Source organism: Suncus etruscus, chromosome 2, assembly GCF_024139225.1.
Source record: "Suncus etruscus isolate mSunEtr1 chromosome 2, mSunEtr1.pri.cur, whole genome shotgun sequence".
NCBI lineage: Eukaryota > Metazoa > Chordata > Mammalia > Eulipotyphla > Soricidae > Suncus > Suncus etruscus.
Window position 1 is genome coordinate 18,673,757 of NC_064849.1, and position 23,578 is coordinate 18,697,334.

General features: G+C 47.4%; 1 protein-coding gene across 2 annotated transcripts in view; it reads left to right on the forward strand.

The window, feature by feature from the left end:
- NGEF (neuronal guanine nucleotide exchange factor) overlaps positions 1 to 23,578 on the forward strand; it is an 81,674-nt gene that overhangs the window by 54,380 nt on the left and 3,716 nt on the right. For both annotated transcript variants that reach the window (XM_049769305.1, XM_049769306.1), the window contains 5 exons: positions 15,029 to 15,189; positions 15,733 to 15,885; positions 16,819 to 16,948; positions 20,620 to 20,694; positions 23,440 to 23,529. In XM_049769305.1, coding sequence (XP_049625262.1) covers positions 15,029 to 15,189; positions 15,733 to 15,885; positions 16,819 to 16,948; positions 20,620 to 20,694; positions 23,440 to 23,529 — 609 coding nt within the window. The remainder of the gene's footprint in view (positions 1 to 15,028; positions 15,190 to 15,732; positions 15,886 to 16,818; positions 16,949 to 20,619; positions 20,695 to 23,439; positions 23,530 to 23,578) is intronic.

A 23,578-nucleotide genomic window follows, 5' to 3' on the forward strand; every position in this document is an offset into this window, starting at 1 on the left:
GCCCATCCTGCTGTAGTGTAGGCTGTGTCCTCCCTCAATGCTGTCATCTCTTGACCTGGCCCGCTCTATTCCAATTCCTGTGTCTGTTTTTCTCTATAGCAGCTGTTTACAGGTTCTGGTGATCATTTTTTCTTAACTCTCAGGTGCTTTCTCTGGCAACAGAGCGTGGGGGAACCTCATAGCCTTGCAGTGCTGCAGGCAAGCATCAGATCCTAGTGGGCTGCGATTGTGAGGACTGTATAAAAAACCAGCGGGCCCAGGCTGCAGATCAGGCACGTACCTGTCTTCAGTCACTTCAAATCTTTTTTAAGTGCTCAAATCAGCAGCATATGTGTTAAAATTGAAGCAATAGAGATTAGCACTGGGGACTTTGGTGGCTTAGAAGTGAGGTAGTTCTGTACTCAAAACTGTAATAATTGGGTGGGAGAAATGGGAAAGGAACGATCACATTTGCCTTGGCTGCAGCTGCAAAGACCTCAAGACAGATTTGAATCCCCAACACCAAATATGCTCCCCCAAAGCACTATCAGAAATTACTCCAGGGGCCGGAGAGATAGCATGGAGGTAAGGCGTTTGCCTCTCATGCAAAAGGTCATCGGTTCGAATCCCGGCGTCCCATATGGTCCCCCGTGCTCGCCAGGAGCGACTTCTGAGCATGGAGCCAGGAGTAACTCCTGAGCACTGCCGGGTGAGACCCAAAAAAAAAAAAGAAATTACTCCAGAGCACATAGTCAGGAATAGCACCTGAGTACCATTGGGGATGCCCAAAGGCCCTCCTTTCCCCAAAAATAACCCTAAAAGTTAATGCTACTGTAAGCATGTGGCCCAACCTATAATTAAAAACTTATAATTGGGCCGGAGAGATAGCATGGAAGTAAGGCGTTTGCCTTTCATGCAGGAGGTCATCGGTTCGAATCCCGGCGTCCCACGTGGCCCCCCGTGCCTGCCAGGAGCAATTTCTGAGCCTCGAGCCAGAAATAACCCTTGAGCACTGCCGGGTGTGACCCAAAAACCACAGAAAAAAAAACAAAAAACGGGGCCGGAGAGATAGCATGGAGGTAAGGCGTTTGCCTTTCATGCAGGAGGTCATCGGTTCGAATCCCGGCGTCCCATATGGTCCCCCGTGCCTGCCAGGAACAATTTCTGAGCCTGGAGCCAGGAATAATCTCTGAGCACTGCCGGGTGTGACCCAAAAACCACAAAAAAAAAAAAAAAAAAAAAAAACCAACTTATAATTAAGAGTTGTTGGGGCCAGAGCAGTGGTGCAAACTGTAGGGCATTTGCTTTGCACGCGCTAACCCAGGGCAGACCTCGGTTTGATCCCCGGCGTTCCATATGGTCACCCAAGGCAGGAGCGATTTCTGAGTGCATAGCCAGGAGTAACCTCTGAGCATCACTTTTTGGGTGTGGTCCAAAAAGAAAAAAAAAAAAGAGTTGTGGGGTCAGATCTATAGTACAGCAGGGAGGGCATTTGCCTTGCACATGACCAACCTGGGTTTAATCTCCTGCATCTCATATGGTCCCCTGAGCATTGCCAGGGGTGATTCCCGAGTGCAAAGACAAGTGTAAGCCCTGAGTATTGCCAGGTGTGACCCCAACAAGACCAAAAAAAGCTTGATAAATCATGATGCCTAAATAAAAGTAATGAGCAAGGCTGTTTTAGGTCAGGGAATGCTTCAGAGAGAGCATGACAGGTTTTTACTTGTTGAAGCCTGGATTCATGAATTACCCAAATACTTCTGGGAGTGACTTCCAAGCATCATGAGGAATAGCCCCCAAAACAAACAAAAATTCATTTTTAATTTAAGACTTAGAGTGGAGCTTATTCTAGGTGAGAGTTCATACTTTATATGAATGAGGGCCTGGATTTGATTTCTGGCATCCCCAAAATAAATAAATAACATTAAATTAAACACAAAAAATGAAACAAAACTAACTTATAGGAGTACTAAAAAAATCAGTCTTTTTCTTTATTTTCACTTAGTCTATGGATCTTGTGTCTTTTGATGGAAAGCCATCCCTGTCACTGTGAAATAAGCCTTGTCACAAGGTCCTGCACTCTGATGAGAACTAGAGCAGAATGTTCCATAATGGGAAGCGAGGTTGCCCGACAGTCTCTTCATAGAAGAAAGGCTGTTCTGTGCACAGGGCCTAGTGAGATGTTCCCATCCATGCCCCCTGATGGTGCTCATGCCACAACCTTGAGGACCCAATAACCCAAGTTAGTTCTGCCTAGGATGGTGGAGTGAAACCCCTCTCCAAATCTGGAAGACATGGTGCAAAGAAAGCATGGAATCATTTTATATTACATGCCAACATAGTAGTTGAGATATGTTGATTGACCCTTTTACTCAGTCTGGGGCATCGTGGGTGGCACTCCGGAAAACTCAGGAGGCAGCATCCTTAATTTGAGACTCTCACATGAGAGAGGGAAAACCTTCTGAGTTGACTCTCTGGCACTTTAACCATTTTTAATGTGGTCAACAGAAAAGTCAAGTGTATGGAAACTCACATTATATTTGTTTGAAGTGTGGTTCCAAAAGAGGCAATATTTGAACCACCAAACTCACCAAGCCAAAACTTGGTCACATTAAGCTGTAACAAAAAATACAAATATTAAAATTGCATTAGCCATAGTTTCTCATCACCATGCAAGGAAACAGAGAAATAAAATTTGAAGGTAATAGATTTTATTTATTTATTTACTTATTTATTTATTTATTTTTGGTTTGGGGGCCATACCCGGCAGCCCTCAGGGGTTACTCCTGAGTTAATGCACTTCTGGCTTTGCACTCAGAAATTGCTCTTGGGACCATATGGGATGCCATGAATCGAACCTGGGTCTGTCTGGGGCCAGCTGTGTGCAAGGCAAATGCCCTATCACTGTGCTATCACTCCAGCTCCAGAAACATAGAAATATATTTAAATAGTATAAGAGCCCCCATTGGAAATATTTAAAATCTCCCAATCAGAAATACTTAGAATGCTCCTAGTCTTTAAGATAAGATAGGTTGCATAATTACACATGTGCCAAAGAAAATAGCAAGGAGGCTTCATTTAATAATGCACAGAATGTGGCCCAGATTCATTCAGATTCAGATCTATGAGCTTTCAGTGCCTTAATTATTAAATGAGAGATAAATACAAAATTAATTAAATAAGATGTCAGCTTGAGACATTTCAAGGAAATTCCTAACAAACATGTTACTAAGGAAACAGTAAGGGAATCCAGAAAATACTTGGTAAAGTCTTGATGTGGCAAATGATTTTCTAAGAAAATGCATGTTACCAAAAATTGACACAGAAAATACGAAGTTTTGAAACAAGAACTGGAGAGACAATCCAGCAAGAAAGGTGGATTTGTCTCGCTCATGGCCCACCCGGATTTCATTCCCAACACCTCATATGGTCCCATGAGCCCTTCCAGGAGTTACTCCTGAGCACAGAGGCAGGAGTAAGCCCTGATCATTGCTGAGTGTGCCCCCCCCCACAATAAAAGAACAAATAATATTTAAAACAAAATATATTTGTAATTTTAAATTTTTTTCAAAAGAGATAAAACTGGTGATTGGATAGTATCAAATGGTCAGAGTTCAAGAGAGGCCCTCACTGCTGAGAACAGTCTAGAACACTTTCATTCTGCCATGTTAGAAACTTCTAGCTCTCCTTCTCCAAAGTCAGCCTCCATTTATAACTAATAAGTATTTTCAGTGTGGTTGGTGCAAGCAGGGAGCTGAAAATCTCCTTAGACACTATTTAAACCTTAACTTCCTGGGTTCCTGTCATGGGAGTGGGCCTGGGGATTCCCACTTTCCTCTTCAAGGGCCAGAGAGTGAACTTTTTTGTTTGTTTTCAGACTATACCCAATGGTGTTCAGGGCTTACTCCAGGCTCTACACTCAGGAATCACTCCAGGCAATGCATGGGGATCCTATAGGAAGACAGGGGTTGAACTTGGGTAGGCTGCATGCAAGGCAGAGTACCATGCTGTACTATCACTCCAGCCCCAATAAAGTGAACATCTTGGGGCTGGCAGGTTTCTGTTGTCATGAGAGACTTTCACAGACTAGGCCCAAGGGATTGAGCATGACTGTGCCCATTTGCTGACCTCCATTTCCAGCTGAACAAAACGAAAAGCACCCAGACACTCCAGGAGAGGGAAGTTGTGGCCAGGTCTGACCATCAGAGCAAGAGGCATGAAAACAAACCCCACAAGTGCGAACATCTACATTTGTCGCTCAGGACCCATAGAATTAGTAAGCATCAAATCCGGAAGGTTCTAGAACTGAAGCCATCTACCCACTGGAATGAGCTAACATTTATAGAAAATACCCCTCAAAATAAAAGCAGTGAATATGCCCTCCAAAAAACATACATGGAACACTCACCAAACTAGATCAGAGCACACTTAAACCAAAAAAAGCCAGGCCCTCAAAGCCTAAGTTTCAGGCATGCACAGTACAAACTCAGAGTTAAATTCCTTGCCCACATTTGTTTGGGGGAGTGGTCCACACCTGGCGGTGCTCTGAGCTTACTCCTGGCAGGGCTTGGTTGGCTATATGGAATGCCAGGTATTGAACCTGGTGATTGGATAGTATCAAATGGTCAGAGTTGTGTGTCAGGTGAGTACCTTGCCCACCGTACTGTCTCTCCAGTTCCCAACCATTGCTTTTAATCATACAAGATATGCTTTCTGACCACAGTCAATTTTTGTTTGTTTGTTTGTTTGTTTTTGGGTCACACCTGGCAGTGCTCAGGAGTTACTCCTGGCTCTGAGCTCAGAAGTCGATCCTGGAAGGCATGGGGGACCATATGGGATGCTGGGAGTCAAACCGGGTCCATCCTGTGTTGGCCACGTGCAAGGCAAACGCTTTACCAACACTGTCAACTTTAACTAGGAATACACGTCATTAAAAAAAAAAAACTGCAAAATCTTCCAAACACTTAAAAGTAATTCTTACATTTCAAAGTCTCTGGGGACATTAGATAGACTAAAGTGTCTCTATTCTCAGATGACATAACTGTGCACATAGTGAAACCCAAGGAATCTACCAAAAACATAAATAATAATCACGTTCTCTGCAGCTGCTTTTATAAAGAATGGCAACACAGTGCCCAGTAAGGTGGTTTAAATTGAGAGCTAGGGCCCATCCTTTGCCCACAAGAGGCCTGGGCACTGACTCTGGGTACTAACTCTGGCACCACATACATAATATAACTCAGTGAAACCCAGCCTGGCAAGCAGTGTGTGGAGTTTTGTGCATTTCAGGACTGGAAGCCTCTCTGGTCATTGCTCAGATGCCATGAGCACCTCTGCCACTGTGACCCACCCTCAGGTGTCTGTCTCTGTACCTAGCTTTGGATCCCAAAGATGTTCAAAGAGTTCCTGTTGAGAAAATTGGCTCAGTGTTCACCCCAAAACTCATCTATGGGTATTTCTAGCACTTCTGGCCACAATTGCACAGACGAGCACAGACCTCCTTGCCCTTGGATGAATTGTTAAATGAAGAAATGTGGGTGACCGATGCTCTGACCTCTGATGCCCTAGTGCCTGGAGCTCAGTGATGAGAGGATGAGTGGGTACAACTTACAGGGCTCTTGGTGGAATGTTTTTGAGGTGAAAAAAAAAAAAGACCATACACACGTTCATCCCACATGTGGCCTTTTAAAGCCATGGGAACAAAGTTGGCTAGGCAGAGTCTGGGGGAAGTAGAGTGACATGGAAATGTGTTGGTACTTGTTGGTCTTTGGAAGCAGCTCCTGTTTGTTTTCATGAAAAAAAAAAACCATTGTTTTATATTAACTTGAATAGAAAAACGTTATAACCATGGGGAGAGCTTCAAAGGCTGGAGTGTAGCCAATGCACAAGATCCTGAGTTTGATCCCTGGTAGCGCTTGTGATTGAGGAAGATTTCTGGATCCCTAGAGGTAGAATTAATGTTGGTGTCAAGTTAGTTCTATAGCAGCTTAAAGGCAGCTTTTCAGGGCTGTAGAGAGAGTGCAGTGGTAAGGCACTTACCTTGCAAGTGGCTGTTTCAGGTTCAATCCCTGGCACCCTGTATAGTCTCCAGAGCCCCCCAGATGATTCTTCAAACAATTTCCAAAAATCAAGCTGATCCGTGAGCTAGGAGTAAGCCCCAAGTACCACAGAGTATGGCCTCCCATAATAAAACACCCCCAAAAAACACATTTCCAAAAGAAGACCTCACAAAAGTGGATGTCTGTAGAAGGGGGGCCAGACCATGCCATCTGGGCAGAGAAAATCATTTGATTTCTTGGTGGGTTTGTTTTTTGTTTGTTTGTTTTTTTGTTTTTTGTTTTTGATTTTTTGGTGTTTTGGTTTTTAGTTTTTGGGTCACACCTGGCAACACTCAGATTACTCCTGGCTCTAGGCTCAGAAATCGCTCCTGGCAGGCTCGGGGGACCATATGGGATGCTGGGATTCGAACTACCGTCCTTCTGTATGCAAGGCAAATGCTTTACCTCCATGATACCTCTCCAGCACCTTGATTTCTTTATATAATTTTGTCCTCCCCTATCTGAGTCCATCAATGGAGCTTTACAAATAAGCATCTGCGGTGGGCTCTGTCTGCTCAATCTAGCTCTCCTGTTCATTTGGACACTGAATGTGTCCTGCTGCCCTGTTCCTCTTTTACCAACCATGCTGCCCATTGGCATCTGAGATTTGGTGTTTTGCACCAGTAACTTCTGCCTCCATCCTCTCCATTGTAGTCACTGAAGCCACAAGGGCAAGTAGGGTGCCAGCTAGCTCTGCTGTTGGAGCATCTGTCTGTCTTCTCCATGTCCATCTGGCTGTCTCCTCCGTGTAGTTCCTGAAGCATCTTGTCAACCCAAACTGTTGATGACGCCTCCTGAATAGTCTTGAGTAATCATTGAGGAATCAGGATTTAGAACATAAGCATTCATCTCCCACCTACTTTTGTTTTAGTTTTTTTTTTTTTTGGGCCACACCCGTTTGAGGCTCAGGGGTTACTCCTGGCTATGTGCTCAGAAATCGCCCCTGGCTTGGGGGGACCATATGGAACGCCGGGGGATCGAACCGCGGTCCGTTCCTTGGCTAGCGCTTGTAAGGAAGACACCTTACCTCTAGCGCCACCTTCCCGGCCCTGTTTTAGTTTTTTTTTTTCCTAATTAAATCACCATGTTGTGGGGCCAGAGCAGTGGCACAGTAGTTGGGCATTTGCCTTGTGTGCAGCTGACCTAGGACGTACCCTGGTTCGATACCCTGACATCCTATATGGTCCCCCAAGACAGGAGCGATTTCTGAGCACATAGCAGGAGTAACCTTTGAGCGTCACTGAGTGTGACCCAAAAACAAAACAAAAAAAAGTTGTTGGGGCCGGTGAGGTGGCGCTAGAGGTAAGGTGTCTGCCTTGCAAGTGCTAGCCAAGGAAGGGCCGTGGTTCCATCCCCCAGCATCCCATATGGTCCCCGCAAGCCAGGGGCAATTTCTGAGCGCTTAGCCAGGAGTAACCCCTGAGCATCAAACGGGTGTGGCCTCAAAAACAAAATAAAAAGTAGTTGATAGCTGACTTTTGGTCATACAATGTCCCAACACCCATCCCATTACCACTGTTCATGTGTCCCCTACAGTGCTATGAGTCATCAGGGCACATAAGAGAGAAAAACAGGGGGCCAGAAAGATAGCACAGCAATAAGGTGTTTGCCTTGCATTCAGAAGGATGGTGGTTCGAATCCCGGCATTCGATATGGTCCCCTGTGCCTGCCAAGGGCGATTTCTGAGCGTAGAGCCAGGAGTAACCCCTGAGCGCTGCCAGGTGTGACCCAAAAACAAAGAGAGAGAGAGAGAGAGAGAGAGAGAGAGAGAGAGAGAGAGAGAGAGAGAGAGAGAGAGAGAGAGAGAGAGAGAGAGAGAGAAACAGGCCTCATCTGGTCTTGCTGGGAGCAGAGCTGGAAAGGAGCAAAGTGGGGAAGTGAGCCTGGAAAACAGGGGTACCATATAGCGTATAAGACAATCCCTAATTTGCAGTTAAAACATAGGTTTAGGCCTATATTCGCTGTATCAGACAGAACGTTCCTGTGCTGCATGTGCTGCATGTGTTCCTGTGCTCATGTACCACAGTGAGCCAATCACAACAAGCAAAGGTTCAAAGGTTATACTGTAATAGACTTCCTCTCTGACTCTGGCCAATCTGAGCAGGCTTTTTGCAGTGTAGATTCGGTACAGAACATTGTCTAATTTGCATGCATCAAAAGCCTGCTTGGATTGGCTGAGTTAGAGAGGTGGTTCGAGCAGCCTGACAGTGATTGGTGCAGGATCGAGTTGGAAAATTCGTTTGTGGCAATATTCAGACAATTTTCGTTTAGCGTATTGAAACATTTTTCGGGATATACTCGGCGTATAAGACGACCCCCGATTTTCGGTTGACTTTTTTGTTTTGTTTTGTTCAAAAGTCGTCTTATACGCCGGAAAATACGGTACATAGGCCCAAATGGGACCTCACTTTCTCTTTATAGGGATGAGAAGTGAAATTTGCCTCTCCCTGTGAAGCCTCACCACAAATCTGCAGTGAGGTCGACCAGCCTGGATGCTCTAAAATCCAACTTGCATTTTTGTTGTGTTTTCGACCCATTTTCTCAACTCTAAATTTAAATGGTCTAACCTTTTTTCTCAAAAAAAGAAAACTCAATTTTGGAGAAAATTACTTAGCATTTTAATATGCTATACCTCTATCAAACACTTAGGTCCCAATTGTTATCTTCTTTGCCAGCCCTCACAGAATCATGTACTTGATACTTAGGAAGAATTATTAACAACTCCAGAAATTGTTTGAATTTAATAGCCCCAGAGGTGGGGGAGAGGGGACGATGGAGAGATAGCACAAGAGTAGAGCATTTGCCTTGCACTGGCCAACTCAGGACTGATGGTGGTTTGAATCCCAGCATCCCATATGGTCCCATGAGCCTGCCATATGGGATGCCAGGATTCGAACCAATGACCTTTTGCATGAATGGCAAACACCCTACCTCCGTGCTATCTCTCCAGCCCCAGGAGCGATTTCTGAGCACAGAGCCAGGGGTAACCCCTGAGCTCCACCAGGTATGACCCAAAAACAAAAACAAAAACAAAAAAGCCTAGGGAAAAGAACCTCTCTTCTGATTTCAGGTGGAAAGTCACTGTCCTCTACCCAGCCAATATCCACCATATTCAAGTGGAAAGTCACTGCATGTAGTACACTGGGCCCAGACTGTGAAAAGATAAATCCAAAGTGTTTCTTATTGAACAAGTGGCAGTTTTGGCATTTATTGTTTTTGAAATAAATCTTTGGGTAAATAAGTTATGTACCTGATGTAATGTTCCAGAAAAGCAAACAGATTTATAGGGGGAAAAAGTCTTTCTTGGATCAGTGCTCATATCTAAATCAGATGCTGTGTGTGTGTGTGTGTGTGTGTGTGTGTGTGTGTGTGTGTGTGTGTGTGTGTGTGTGAGAGAGAGAGAGAGAGAGAGAGAGAGAACTTAAACCGTGCCATGTTTATCTTTCCATCATGCCACAACAGCTCTCTCCATTTCTTTTCTTTTCTTTTCTTTTCCTTCTTTTCTTTTCAGTAGCTCTGTGTAAAGCTCTCCCAGCATTCGTGGTCACGCTGATGCACATTTTTTGCAGTTCGAAATGGTACTTTCAATTTCCCTGCAGCATTTACACTATCTGAGATCGATCTATATGGATAAATAGGATAGCCCTGGGCTAGTAGAGAGCCTGAACTCAAGGGGACCTTCTGTTTTTTTGGTGTGTGTGTTTGTTTTGGTTTGGGGGCCAAACCCAGAGGTGCTCAGGGCTTACTTCTGGATCTGAGCTCAGGGGTTACTCCTGGTGGTGCTTATGAGACCATATGCTGTGCTGGAGGTCAACAGCATGCAAGGCAATTGCTCTATCTACTGTACTACCAGAACTGGTCCTCAGGAGGATATGTTTTAAATTTTAGAGAGGAAACTCCCAACTCATTTTCCCTCTGTAGCTGTGTCTGAGTGGCTGACTCTGTTTTTTCTGTTTGTTTGTTTTTTGGTTTTTGCTTTTGTGTTTTCGGGGAAGGGAGAGCTGTTTGGGCCATACCCAGCAATGCTCAGGCTGACTCCAGCCGCTGCACTCAGCAATGATTCCTGATAGTGCTGTAGGGGACCATGTAGGGTGATGGAGATGGAACCGCGGTCAGCCAAGTGCAAGGTCAGCCAAGGCTGCAAGTGCAGCCTTCCCCATTGTGCTATAGCTCTATCCCTTTAGCCAACAATCTTATTTATCCTGACTAACAGGCCAGCTAGTGAAACTGTGTTGTTTTGAATGTGAATTTCTCTTTCTGAGCACAGCATTTTAGCCTGTGGGAGATATTTTTTTTTCAGTCTGTTTTTGTTTTGGAAGACATACCTGGCAGTATTCAGGGCTTGATCTCTCCTAGTGGGCTCCAAGGACCATATGAAGTGCCGGAAATTGAACCAGGGTCATATATATGCAAGACAAGTGCCCTCCCAGTGTGATTTTTGTTTTTCATCGTTTTATTTTTTTTTAACTTAATACCTATTTCAGCCTGTACTCTTGTTGCAAATGGTTATTAACCAACTCCTCTTGAGGGAATGGGGGAATGGGTTGTAGCTCAGTTGCAGAGCTGACACTGTGCCTGACTGCCTGAGGGTCCCTATCCTCACCCTCATAAACCTGCTATAAACCATCTAACCCTGCTGGGGCTTGGGGCTAAGATGTGGGAGCAGGGGCTGCTGGCCCTGCTAGTTCTGTTTGGAACCCCTAGTGTCCCACCAGACTGGACAGCCCCTCCAGCACAGCACGCCAGGAAGCACATGTAAGGGTCCCATAATTTACCTTTGCTAGGAGTTCAGAATTGAGAGGTTTCTCTTCTGAGCCTGCTGGCGCCAAATAAATATTCAACTCACACTCAACCCAGCCATGCCCCAGAGTTGGCTCTGCTGCCCTCTGAGGAGCTGGGCTGGGCACAACCACACCCAGTGCAGAATGCCTGAGCTGGACATAGAGGATTTTCCCAGGTGGCATCAGTTTCCTTACCGCAGACACAGGAAAGCAGGAGGGCAAAGAGCAGACAGATAAACAGGAAGATTAGCATAGATGGTCCTCAGAACTAAGCAGGGACACAAAAGACAGGACACTGTCCTGTGTGTGAGCTGCCTCACCAGTCTGAACATGTGTCCTCACAAAGGCACACACGCATGTCCACATATATCACACACACATAACATTCTCATGTACTCGTAAAATCACACTCATCATATACTTCATATGCTCATATATATCATATACACTTATGTACACTATCACAGCACACTCGCATACTCATAAACATCCATACACATGTATAAACATATGCTCACACGCATATACATATCTGCACTCACATTCATCATACACACATAGATCCACACTCACAACACACTCATGTACTCATACTTAGGCTTACATGCACATTCAGCGCACACTTACTCACACACACATGCCCTCGTGTATGTTTATGTACATACATCATGCATACTCACCTAGTCACACACTCACCTATACTCACGCCTTCAAACACTCTTACTCAAGCACACACAACCTTTGCGGTCTGCTCCTATCTCTCTCAGCTCTGTCTGACGTATCTCCTCCTTTTGACTCTTCCCTTCCCCTCAGCCATCCAAGTGGCCACAGAAAGTCTGTCCAACTTACCCAGAAGGTGATGATGTCTGGGCCTGTGTTCTATAAGTGTCTGTGGATAAATGAATGAGTGAGTTCATGAAGGAGGAAGGGGATAAATGCAATTGGGAAGAGGGTGAGGAAGAGAAAGAGAAAGGGAATAAATGTGTGAGTAAATTAATGAAGGAGTAAATGAATGAAGAACTCCAAGGGAATGTGTGTTGCGTGCATGAGTGAAAGTCTGAGTGAATGAATAAAAGAAGTGAATAAAAGAGTCAAGAATGAGTGAAGAAATGTGAGTTAAAGAATTAATGTGAAGGGCCAGAGAGATAGCATGGAGTGGGGCGTTTGCCTTGCATGCAGAAGGTCAGTGGTTCGAATCCCGGCATCCCATGTGGTCCCCCGAGCCTGCCAGGAACAATTTCTGATTACAGAGCCAGAAGTAACCCCTGAGCGGTACTGGGTATGACCCAAAACCAAAAGCAAAACAAAACAAAAAAAAAAGAATTAATGTGAAGTGAAGTGTATGAAGGAATAAATGAATAATTGAGCGGGTGAAGGAACCAACTAGAAAAGGAATGTGAGTGAAGGAATAAATATGAATGAATGAATGAATGAATGAATGAAGGAATGTGAGTGAATGAGAAAAGAAATATGAATGAAAATAATGAGCAAATGAGTGAAGGAAAGTGAGTGAATGAGTAAAGGAATGTGAGTTAAGTAAAGAGTGAAAGAATGAGTGAGTGAATGGAATGGAATGGAATGGAATGGAATTGGAATGGAATGGAATGGAATGAAAGTGAAGGAATGGGTGTGAGAAGATATGAGTGAATGAATGAGAGAGGAAGGCAGGAGTAAAACCAGAAGGGCCAGGACTTCAGTCAGCTCCCACAGGACTGACTAATGGGGTGTTGGCAAAGAGGAGATGCCCACAGTGATGTGGCCAATGGTTTGACACAGACACAAAGACAGACCCTGGAAATTGTACTCAGGGTGACTCATGGCCTCTCCTAGGGAGAAGAGGGGGTGCTGCAGTAATGGGCTCTGCTGTGTCAGCAGTGTGAGTCAGGCCAGGCCTGCTCCTCACAGGAAGGCCCACCCACCTCTGCCTGGCTGCCCACTAACTCTGGCCTCTTTGATGAGGATAGAGGTGTCAATGGTTCAGGGCCTGGCAGAGTGGCCAGCAAGGCCCTTCAGAATGAGGAGTGTGGCAGGTCACTTAGGGGAGACTGAGACCACTTCCTCTCAGCCCTGCACAGGGCCTGAGACCTGTCCCTCCACATATGTCACACAGCCAGGTAATTGTTTTGAGTTATGTTTGTATATAATTCACAAGCTATCATGGCCTGACATTTTCTAGAGAAACTCCCATTTAACTGCAGGAGGGGTTTGACTACAGCCTCAGAGATCGGGTGGGGATGAGGGTGTCTGTAGCCACCTATGGCCCACTGGGCAGAAAAAAAAGGGCCAATGTGCACTGCTGGGACCACCATATCCTGAGGCCAGTGTCACATGCTCTTTGTGAGTTTGGATTTTTCTGGGACTTACCAGCATCACACATACAGTGTTATTTCTGGGAAGGAGACATGGGGGTACTGGGATGCAGAAATTTAGGCCTTGCCCAGGCAAAGGCAAAGCCTGCCCTTGGAGCTTTGTAGGTCTGAGTTGACAGTAGCAATGACATGGGGATATTAAAGGTGTTAGTCCCATCAGTCCAGGGCCTCACTGGCACCATCTGGAGGAAGGGCATGATGAGAGGAACCATGCTACACTGGGCTCTGTAAGCAGTGGGCCATTCTGGGGAGCACTCTGCTCTGGGAGCATGCTCTATCCAAGAGAGTACTGTATCTGGGGGAGGACTCACCTATTTCTACTGTGCCGCCATGGCCATTTGGCCTCAGTCCCATGTGGAAATGACAAAATAGCTGCAGGTCAATCCTGCTCTCCTACCCTGCTCTATAGTGTTGGGGAGATAGTTGCAAACACCACCCACCCCCAGAACTATTTTAGAATTCAGCCCAATCAGATCAGGAAGAACCAAAAGGAAAACTCCCAAGAATTGGAGATTTATTTGACACCAGCAGGCTGGAAAGAGAAACTTCCCAATTATGAGCTCCCAGCAAAGGAAAAAAAATTTTACTGCCATATACATGTCCCAGAGCACACATATCAAGTAAGCAAGTGGAAAGCAAGTGTGATTCGTGAGCAATCAAAGGAGAGTGTAATCAGCCAGCAGGGGGCTTCAGAGCCACAGAACAGGACCTAGCCAGTACTTAGCCCTCGATCGTCTAGTCCTGTCTTGAACAAAGTACCCCATTCTTGAGCTCTCTCTCAGTCCAGATCACCTCCTCACACAGGTCATTTTGCAAAGAAGATATATTTCCAGGGGTCAGAGCAGCAGCCCACATTGGGGCTGGAGGCACAGTTCACTCCACCATTGCTCTCCCTTCTGGGCAGCCCGCCCTTGATGAGGAAAATCTAGGGTGGGTGTGGGAAGCAGCAGGTGAGGTGGTCTAGGGTGGTCTTAGCTGGGGGAGCTAAGGAACTGCTTGTGAGCAAGAGGAAAGGTGAGCATAGCAGAACCATTTCACAATGCCCTTTTTTCCTTGCATCCAAGTGCTATAGTCAAAGGCACCAAATGAGCTTCAGAGGTTCTAGACTTCTCTTTTCCAAACTTAAACTGTTTCATTGCTTGTATTAGAAAATTGGACCATGAGGAGCCAGGGAATAGGACTGTTTTAAGAACTTGGATGTGGCTGACATTTCCAGGAATAAATCCTGAACACTACTGGGTGTGGTCTCGAAATCCCTTCCTCCCATCAAAAGGAAAGAAAAGAAACTCAGATCATGAAAAGAATACTGACAGTACACTCAATTTTTATACCTTTAAAGGGTAAAAATAAGAGTAAGGGCTGGGTGGTGACTCAGAAGTAAACATTTCTTTTTTGCATCCATAAGACCTTGCATTGGATCCCCAGACAGCAAAAAAGTAGAGAAACACCCCCACATTGCAAGCCTGCTGCTTCAAGGGGTTGACCTGGTGGCCTGTCTCAGAGTCCTGGAAGGCCGGGGGAAATCTCTCAGGTTGATGCCCCTGGAAGTAGAGACCGAGGAGCTCTAGGGGTGTGGGAGGGGGGGCTCCAGACACAGTAGACCTGGTCTGCACCTATCTCCTGATGAGTATGCGTGCAGTGCAGGCCTTCCTTTGGCAGAGGGGGGTCTGCAGTCTGCTTGCTCCTAGCCCCTTCTGTGCTTGTGGGTCCATGTCTGACTCTCCTCCTTATGACACGAAGCCCTTTTCGGCTGGTATGTCTCAATGGTGATATTCTGTCTTCTCTTCTATCCCTGCCACAGGCCATGTTCGAGCTGGTCACCTCAGAGGCTTCCTACTATAAGAGCCTGAATCTGCTAGTGTCACACTTTGTGGAAAACGAGCGGCTGAAAAAGCTCCTGCACCCATCCGAGGCACACATTCTGTTCTCCAACGTGCTAGATGTCATGGCCGTCAGTGAGCGGTAAGCATCCAAGCAACCATCCTTTTCTGTTGTTTTGTTTTGGTTGATATTTTTCTTTGGGGCCATACCCCGACATGCTCAGGAAAGTTCCAGAAAAGGCCAGGGTAGCTGGTGGGGCCTCTAGGACATGGTTTTAGGAGACTAGGTACTTTAAGGGACAGGGCAGGACTTCCAGGGGTGAGGCTTAAGGGGATCTAGGGCTAGGGGTGAGATCAGGGCAGGGCTTTTGGTATGACGGGCTTGGCTTATGGGTGTGGGTGTGGCTTCCAGGTGGGACTTAAGGGGACGTGGCAGAGGGCAGGGTTGAGAGGGGCTTAGTTGACAGGGGTGGGGCTTCTAGGGAATGGTGTGGGTTGGGGTGGGACTTCAGGGAATATCAACAGGAAACCAGAGGTCCCTAAGAGCTGTTAGGAAGTCTCCCCCCAAAGCAACCAGGCACAAAATCTCTGTCAGGATCAATATTTGCTTCTTGGGATCCCCTATTGGGGCGGGTTGTCCCTGTGTGTTCCCCCCCACACCCACACACTCTATGCTCTTCTGCAGGTTTCTGCTGGAACTGGAGCGGCGCATGGAGGAGAGCATCGTCATCTCAGACGTGTGCGACATCGTGTACCGGTATGCAGCTGACCACTTTTCCGTGTACATCACCTACGTCAGTAATCAGACCTACCAGGAGAGGACATACAAGCAGCTGCTGTGAGTGTGTGGGTCCCGAGCCCCCCAAGCACATTCCATGGCTAGGGCCTAGCTTGAACTCACAATACCAGCTGGGGTGCAGGGAATCCCTGCATGCAAATAGTCTATATAGAACCCTGCTAGATATAGAAAAAATAGACTAAAAAATTCTAGAAGTCAAGAGGACTCTTCATGCCCATAGACAACCTGTGACTAGGGATAAAAGAAGGTGTGGGGAGAGGGGTCCTGCTGAGATGTGGAGCCCTGAATCAGCCCCCCTTCTTTGCCTCCTCATCCCCCCCAGGCTGAGGGCAGCTGGGTTCTCTCTCTGGGAAAGCCTCATTTTCTCTGTCACCAGGCAACAGCCGAGTTCACTGTGCTCTCCCTCCTCTCAGGTTGCCAAAGATATCCCACCTAATCCTTCCCCCCACCTCAGAACTCCTTCCACCAAGCAGGAATCAAATGTGGGGCTTGGGTGTTTCATGTTTGGAATTCTGGACATAGCCTGTCAGGACATCGGGCTGCATAGCATATAGGGAGACAGACTAGTGGAGATGGGGATGGAGATGTCAGGACACCAAGGGCCCCTGTGAGCAGAGACTGTCCTGGGAGCTGGGGAGCAGGAGTTTGTCCCTTCCTGGTGGTCCTTAGCAGGTTTTCGCAGCCTTCTGCTGTCTGCCTTAGGTTTACCCGGCCATGATTTCCTGCTGAGCAAAAGAGCAAAGCATGGGGCTGATTCACAGGCATGGTTACACATGGAATCCTGCCCTCCCACATGCACACATTTGGGTGAGGCATGGGGAGCTGAACTGACCGAGAATGCTTAACTTTTCATTAAAACACATGCTAATAACTCATCACATTTCTCCTGTGCCTGTGGGCTGTCTGGTTCTCAGCTGGCTCCAAATGGGGGAGCAAGTGGCAGACACCAACTGTGGGATCTGTGTCCCCCAGTCAGGAGAAGGCCGCCTTCCGGGAGCTCATCACACAGCTGGAACTGGACCCCAAGTGCAAGGGGTTGCCTCTCTCCTCCTTCCTCATCTTGCCTTTCCAGAGGATCACACGCCTCAAGCTGCTGGTTCAGGTAGGCCCCGCCCATCCATCTTGAGGCCACGGCCATCCATCGATGGGCCACGCCCCGACACACCCATAGCCTCAACGTCCCGCCTACAGACCCGAGGCCACGCCCATTCCCCTGAGGCCACGCCCCGACACACACAATCTCAATGCCCACCCACATACCCTAGGCCCCGCCCATCTTTCCTCAGGCCACCCCCGACACACCCATAGCCTCAACGCCCCGCCCACACAACCAAGGCCACGCCCACACGGCCAAGGCCATGCCCTCTCTAGGCCACACCCACATCTGTGTCCCACTATTCGCCACGTGGCCTGAGCTCCAGGATCCACCTTAGCTGGTTCTTGGGGGAATCTTGCTGGTCTCTGCAGCTTCTTAGGAAGTCCATTTGCTCCCCAGTTTCTTAATTGTGGCTCTACCGTGCACCTCCCACCGTGGAGGTGACTCAGCCTCGGCTCCCACATAATCACATTCATGGGTGGGGTGTTGGGGAAAAAGCACAGTCAGAAGTAGATGCGGTGAGGCCCTGTGCAGCACAGGGGCCCTTAGCCCAAGCGCTTTGGGGGAGGTTGGGGGAAGCAGAGGGACCGGGTGGGAGTAAGTGGGGTGATCTGGACTCTGCTCAGTCGAGGACAGGAGGAGGATCTGAAAGCTCATAGAGCCGCCCCGTGGATGGATACTGCAGTGCAGGCTGGAGTGAGGCAGGTTCCTGGCTTAGATGGTTTAGGTGTCCAGGGGGGCTCTTGGAGCTTACAGGAAGGAGTGGTTGAGTGAGCTCCGTCATGTCCCCGAGGTGGGTGCCTTCTGGCCAGCATGGGAACTCCCCAAGATGGAAATGACTGAGTTGAGCACTTTAGTTTAGTGTTAAAGGGGCCGGACAGATAGCATGGAGATAGAGTGTTTGCCTTCCATGCAGAAGGACGATGGTTCGAATTCTGGCATCCCATATGGTCCTCTGAGCCTGCCAGGAGGGATTTCTGAGTGTAGAGCCAGGAGTAACCCCTGAGTTCTGCCGGGTGTGACCCAAAAACCAAAAGAATAAAAAATAAATAAAGGTTGCTTCAGTAACACTTTACAGGAAGGAAAGAAACCCTTGGGGTTCAGTCATGGGACACCCCCACCCTGAGAATAAACCACAGAGGGAGGAGACCACAAGATGGGGTCTAAGAAATGGGTCTTCTTGGAAGGGGTCTCCACTATGCCCTGGACCCCTGGCATCCTGCAGTCCCTAAAGAAAGGAAGCACTGATGAGGAATAGCAGAGGTCAGCAGGTCAAAAGCCACTGGAGAAAGTATGAAAGAGGAGGGGTCAGTGCCTGGAAGAGGGAGCTCAATGGCCTGAGCAGGAAGTGGGGTGAGAGAATTAGGGGAAGGGGCTATTTCCTATTCACAGAGTGGGAACCTGGAAGCAGTGCCCTTCCTTGAAATTCAGCCCAGCCAAACCTCAATCCCCACAGTCTGGGGGTGCTCGGGAAAGTGGGTAGAAGAGGTAGTGTGAGGGGAGAGGGGTACGGGGTCAAATTGCCTCAGTGAGTTTCTGGGGTCACATGAGAGATGCTGGTCTGTGGGGTACATGCTAAAAGGAGGACCATGCTTTCCCATCTGTGTGGGGTCTCCAGTGGGAACTGGCATTATTTGGACCATCAGAGGTAGATTATTCTGAGGGTGTGACTGGGAGTGAGGCTCAGTGTAGATGGTTGTACACCTGTATGACAGATTCATAGGGGATAGGGGGAGCCTGGCTCCCTGCAGGCCTCTAGCTTGGTATGCATGGGAACAGGCAGGGGGGGCAGAAGTGATGGGTACACCCCAGAACTTGGGAGTGGATGGGCCTCATGTTGCCGAGAGGAGAGGCTGTGGCTCCCATGCCCAGTGCTTGGGCCAGTGTTGCATAGACAATGGGGGACCCTAGCAACAGGACAGGTCAAAGGCAGGTCAAGAAGTAGCAGCTGGGGCGGGGAAGGGGGGTGGATTTGGGAGGACCATGAAGAGATCCCTTTTGGGGCCAGGGATGGAGCCTAACACTAGAGACCTGCCTGGCCTTGGGTTCAATCCCTAGCACTATAACACATGTTTGTTTGTTTTTAAAATCATTTATTGTGGCCGTAAAGATAGCACAGTGATAGGGCATTTGCCTCGCATACAGCCAAACCAGGACGACAGTGTTTTGAATCCCAGCATCCCATATGGTCCCCTGAGCCTGCCAGGAGCAATTTTTTCTGAGTACAGAACCAGGAGTAACCCCTAAGCACCACTGACTGTGACCCAAAAACCAAAAAAAATTAAAAAATAATTTATAAGCAAAGACAATCTGAACATCATTTTATGTTCAATCACAAAAAGTGAACAACTGGGGTTAGAGAGATAGGCCAATGGGAAGGCACTTGCCTTACATGTACTAACCCAAATTCTATCTCCAGCATCCGAAATAGTTCACCAAACTCCTGATAGTTCACCAAGAGCACCTGAGCACTAGGTGTGGCAACCTCCCCCCTGAACAAAAGTGAACAATTGAAGGAAAAAGACATTTTCATCAGTAAGATTCAAGATAACAGAGTACTGGGGTCATGGGGTGCCGACCTGAAAGTCCTTTGGAGTTTGCTAGGCCTGCAGTGATTGAAGCTGATTTCCTCCCTTGCAGCTAGTCAGGGTTCAAATCACATGGGCACACCTTGACCCAGCTATGGGGTTCCCTGCACATTCACACATTATCTCCATACACACACACACACACACACACACACACACACACACACACACACACACACACACACACTGTCTCTGCATTCACATATACCAGGGATGGCGAACAGGATTTTGACCCTCACTCAAAATGGCAAAATGCAATATGTGTTTAATAGATGATTGTTAAAAATTATAAGCTTTTGTGTGAGTGTTTGTCTGTTTTGGCAGGTCACCGCATGGTGACCTCTCACAGTTTAAAATTTTGGCTCTTTGTGTCAAACTTGTTCGCCACCCCTGAATATACTCTCTTCATGCATTCTCTTTCTCTCTTCACACACTCTTTCTCCATTCAGGCATCTTCTCTCCATTCAAGCACATTCTTGGTTCATGTGCATGCTCTGTGTTCACATGCTCTCTCACTCTCTCCATTCATGCATTGGCCACGTGGCTCCTCAATCCCCATTCAGCTGGCGGATCCCAGGTTTAGGTGAACAGCGGAATCAGACTCATCCAGAGACAGACATCAGAAAGCATCAACTTTATTCATGCTCTATTCACCACATGTGTGGCCTATATCATAACCTTTTAAGCACAACCATTCTTAACTAGCCCTGCATCTTAACTCCTGTCAGCCATCTTCCCTTTGACCTCCATGCTGGCACAAGACCAAAAGGGCAGAGACCCAAAAAGGCGCCGAATCCCCTGGGTCAAAGGCTTTATCTACCTTTTCCAAGACCCTTCCCAGGAATGGGCAGGGTCTTGCAGGTAAGGTCAAGTTACCTAGGAAGAAAGGAGGGATGAGGCTTCAAAGCATTTTCTCTGCTCACACACACTTTCTCTCTCATGCACACCCTCTCTATTTCCCCACACCCTCTCTGTTCATGCATATTCTCCCTATTCACGCACACTCTCTCTGTTCATGCACTTTCTCTGTTCACACACACTTCCTTTTCATGCATTTTCTGCTCACATACTTTCTCTGTGTGTGCCCAGAACATCCTGAAGAGAGTGGAGGAGCGCTCTGAGCGGGAATGCACTGCCCTGGAGGCTCACAAGGAGCTGGAGATGGTAAGTGCCGCCTCCCTTGGTTGCATGCAGGTCCCCTTCCTGGTCTGCTTCCTCAGGTGCCTGCAGGGGAGTGACAGGAAATGGGGGGGGGGGGTGCTGGAAAAATGCAGATTCATTTGACTATTGGCTTTTATGATCCAGAAAAGTCTTTAGGTTTAAACCAAAGAGGTCAGGTGTGTGTTACAAGGGCTTGGGGTTGCATAGACCCTTTCCCCAACCCCTAGCAACTTAGCAGCAAAATCAGCCTGAAGGTTAGGGTTTGGGGGTATCCATAATGCTAAGCCACATGCAGCCATCAGTACCTTGCCACACAGGGACTGTTACTTGAGCACTATTTCTCTCTTCTCTATTACTACACTGTCGCCACTGTCCTTCCACAGTGACAGCCATGGACTTTACTCCTGTCCAGTCTGGGAAGGTGAAGGCATTTGACCACACAAGCCCCCTGTTCCCCAGAGGGTTTGTCCAGTGGCCTTTGGCCCCACAAGCCTACAAGAACTCCATACTGTTGGTTAGGAGTGAGCAAGCATTTTCTTTTCTGTTTTGTTTTGGGGTCACACCCAGTGGAACTAGAGCTTACCTGGCTACTACTCCTAGTAGACTCGGGGACCATATCAGATGCCAGAGACTCAACTAGCTCTGTGCAAGGCAAACTCCTTTCTGCTGTACTAGCTCTCTGGTCCCACATTCCTATTTCCTACTATTTTTCCTGCTCTTCTTGTTTCTTCCTAGTTTCTGGTAGCTTCCTTTTTAGATTTCTTTCTTTCTTTCTTTCTTTCTTTCTTTCTTTCTTTCTTTCTTTCTTTCTTTCTTTCTTTCTTTCTTTCTCTTTCTTTCTTTCTTTCTTTCTTTCTTTCTTTCTTCTTCCTTCCTTCCTTTCTTCTCTCTTTCTTTCCTTTCTTTTTTTTTTCCAGCCACACCCTGTGACGCTTAGGGATTACTCCTGGCTATGCTCTCAAAAATCACTCCTGGCTTGGGGGACCATATGGGATGCCAGGGGATCAAACCACGGTCCATTCTAGGCTAGCGTGAGCAAGGCAGACGCCTTACCACTTGTACCACCACGCTAGCCCCTGGTAGCTTCCTTTTTATAAACATGCAGGTATGAGGATACAGAAATGATGTAAGTGATTGAATGTGTGCTCACAGGCTCAAGGTCCTGAGTCCAATCCCTGGCATGACATGGCCCATTGAGCACAGCCAGTTGTGGCCCTAGTGACCCTTTGACAGCTGTGATCCACACACTGGGGGCTGAGTTCTGCTGGATGTAGCCCCTACAAAGCAAAAAGTGGAGAGATTCTAATTTTTATTTATTTATTTATTTTGGTTTTTGGGCCATACCTGGTGATGCTTAGAGGTTACTCCTGACTAACTGCTCAGAAATCACTCCAGGCTTGGGGGACTATATTGGATGCCAGGGATAGAACCGAGGTCCATTCTGGATCAGCTGCATGCAAGGCAAATGCCCTACAACTGCGTTATTGCTCTGGCCCAGTTTCTAATTTTTCTTTTTTTTTTTTTCTTTTGGTTTTAGGGCCATACTAAACTGTGCTCAGGGGATACTTCTGGATATCAGGATATATCCAGAAATATAAGATATTTAATATATTTATTATATTTTAAGATATCTAATATGTATTTAAATACAACAAATATAAGAGATCCACAAATATAAGAGCTCAGGAGTGACCTCTTGTGGTGTTCAGGGGAACAAATGTGGCACCAGGGATTCCAAAGTTGGAGGGATGCAAAACCATTGGTACACAAGATTTCAGCTTTCTGGGATGGAGCTGGAGAACTCAGCAGCTACCCCTGCAGGTGACAGGGTGTGTGTCCAGACAAACTCCTTTTACCCTCCTGCATAACTTCACTTTGGCTGGTACTGTAATTAATACTCCCAGATCTATGGCACAGGTCCCGGAGCCATTAACCATGGGGAAGGCACTTACATTGCAGCAGACCCATATTTGATCCCCAGCATCCCTTTTGGTTCTACACGTTCTGCAAAGAGTGACCCCTGAGCACCAGAATAGACCTTCAGCACCGCTAGGGGTAGCCCTGAAACCTGCACAGCTGCAGATTCAGGTGTGGTCCTAGGAGAACTATCTATGGGTCTCCATGCTGACACTAAGGACCCTCCCAGTCTCCAATTGGCCACTGCCCATGCTCCCAAGCTGAGTGCCTGAGAGGTGAGGGCTTCAGGCTTCCTCTGCAACACTGTGACTGGTTCAGTCTTCTTTTTTTTTTTTTTTTTTTTTGGTTTTTGGGCCACACCCGGCAGTGCTCAGGGGTTACTCTTGGCTGCCTGCTCAGAAATAGCTCCTGGCAGGCACAGGGGGACCATATGGGACACCGGGAACCAACTACCTTTGGTCCTGGATCGGCTGCTTGCAAGGCAAATGCCGCTGTGCTATCTCTCTGGGCCCTGACTCAGTCTTCTTTCTTCATTATGAACCCCTAAAAGACCCCGGAAATTAATGGGGTCCTGGGTTTGGGGACTGAACTGATCCAGACTGTGGGGAGTTTTCCATACACTTCAGCCACCGCCAGGAGTCTGGTAATCTGGCAAGTCCTTTGCTAGATAGACAAGGGCAGTCAGTCCTGGGCAGTCCTGGGCAGGCCCTGTAGCCACAGCCCTGCCCTCAGTCCAGAGGTGCAGAGGGCAGGGGTGGGGTGGGGTGGGGGGGGGTCTCCAGCCACAACCTTTAGTGAAATGGGCTTTGACATTCCTCGGGCCTGGCCTAGGTGGTGAAAGCCTGCAATGAGGGTGTCCGGAAAATGAGCCGCACAGAGCAGATGATCAGTATCCAGAAGAAGATGGAGTTCAAGATCAAGGTATGCCCAATCGCTGCATCCAGCCTGAAGAATCCTCTAGAACTATGTG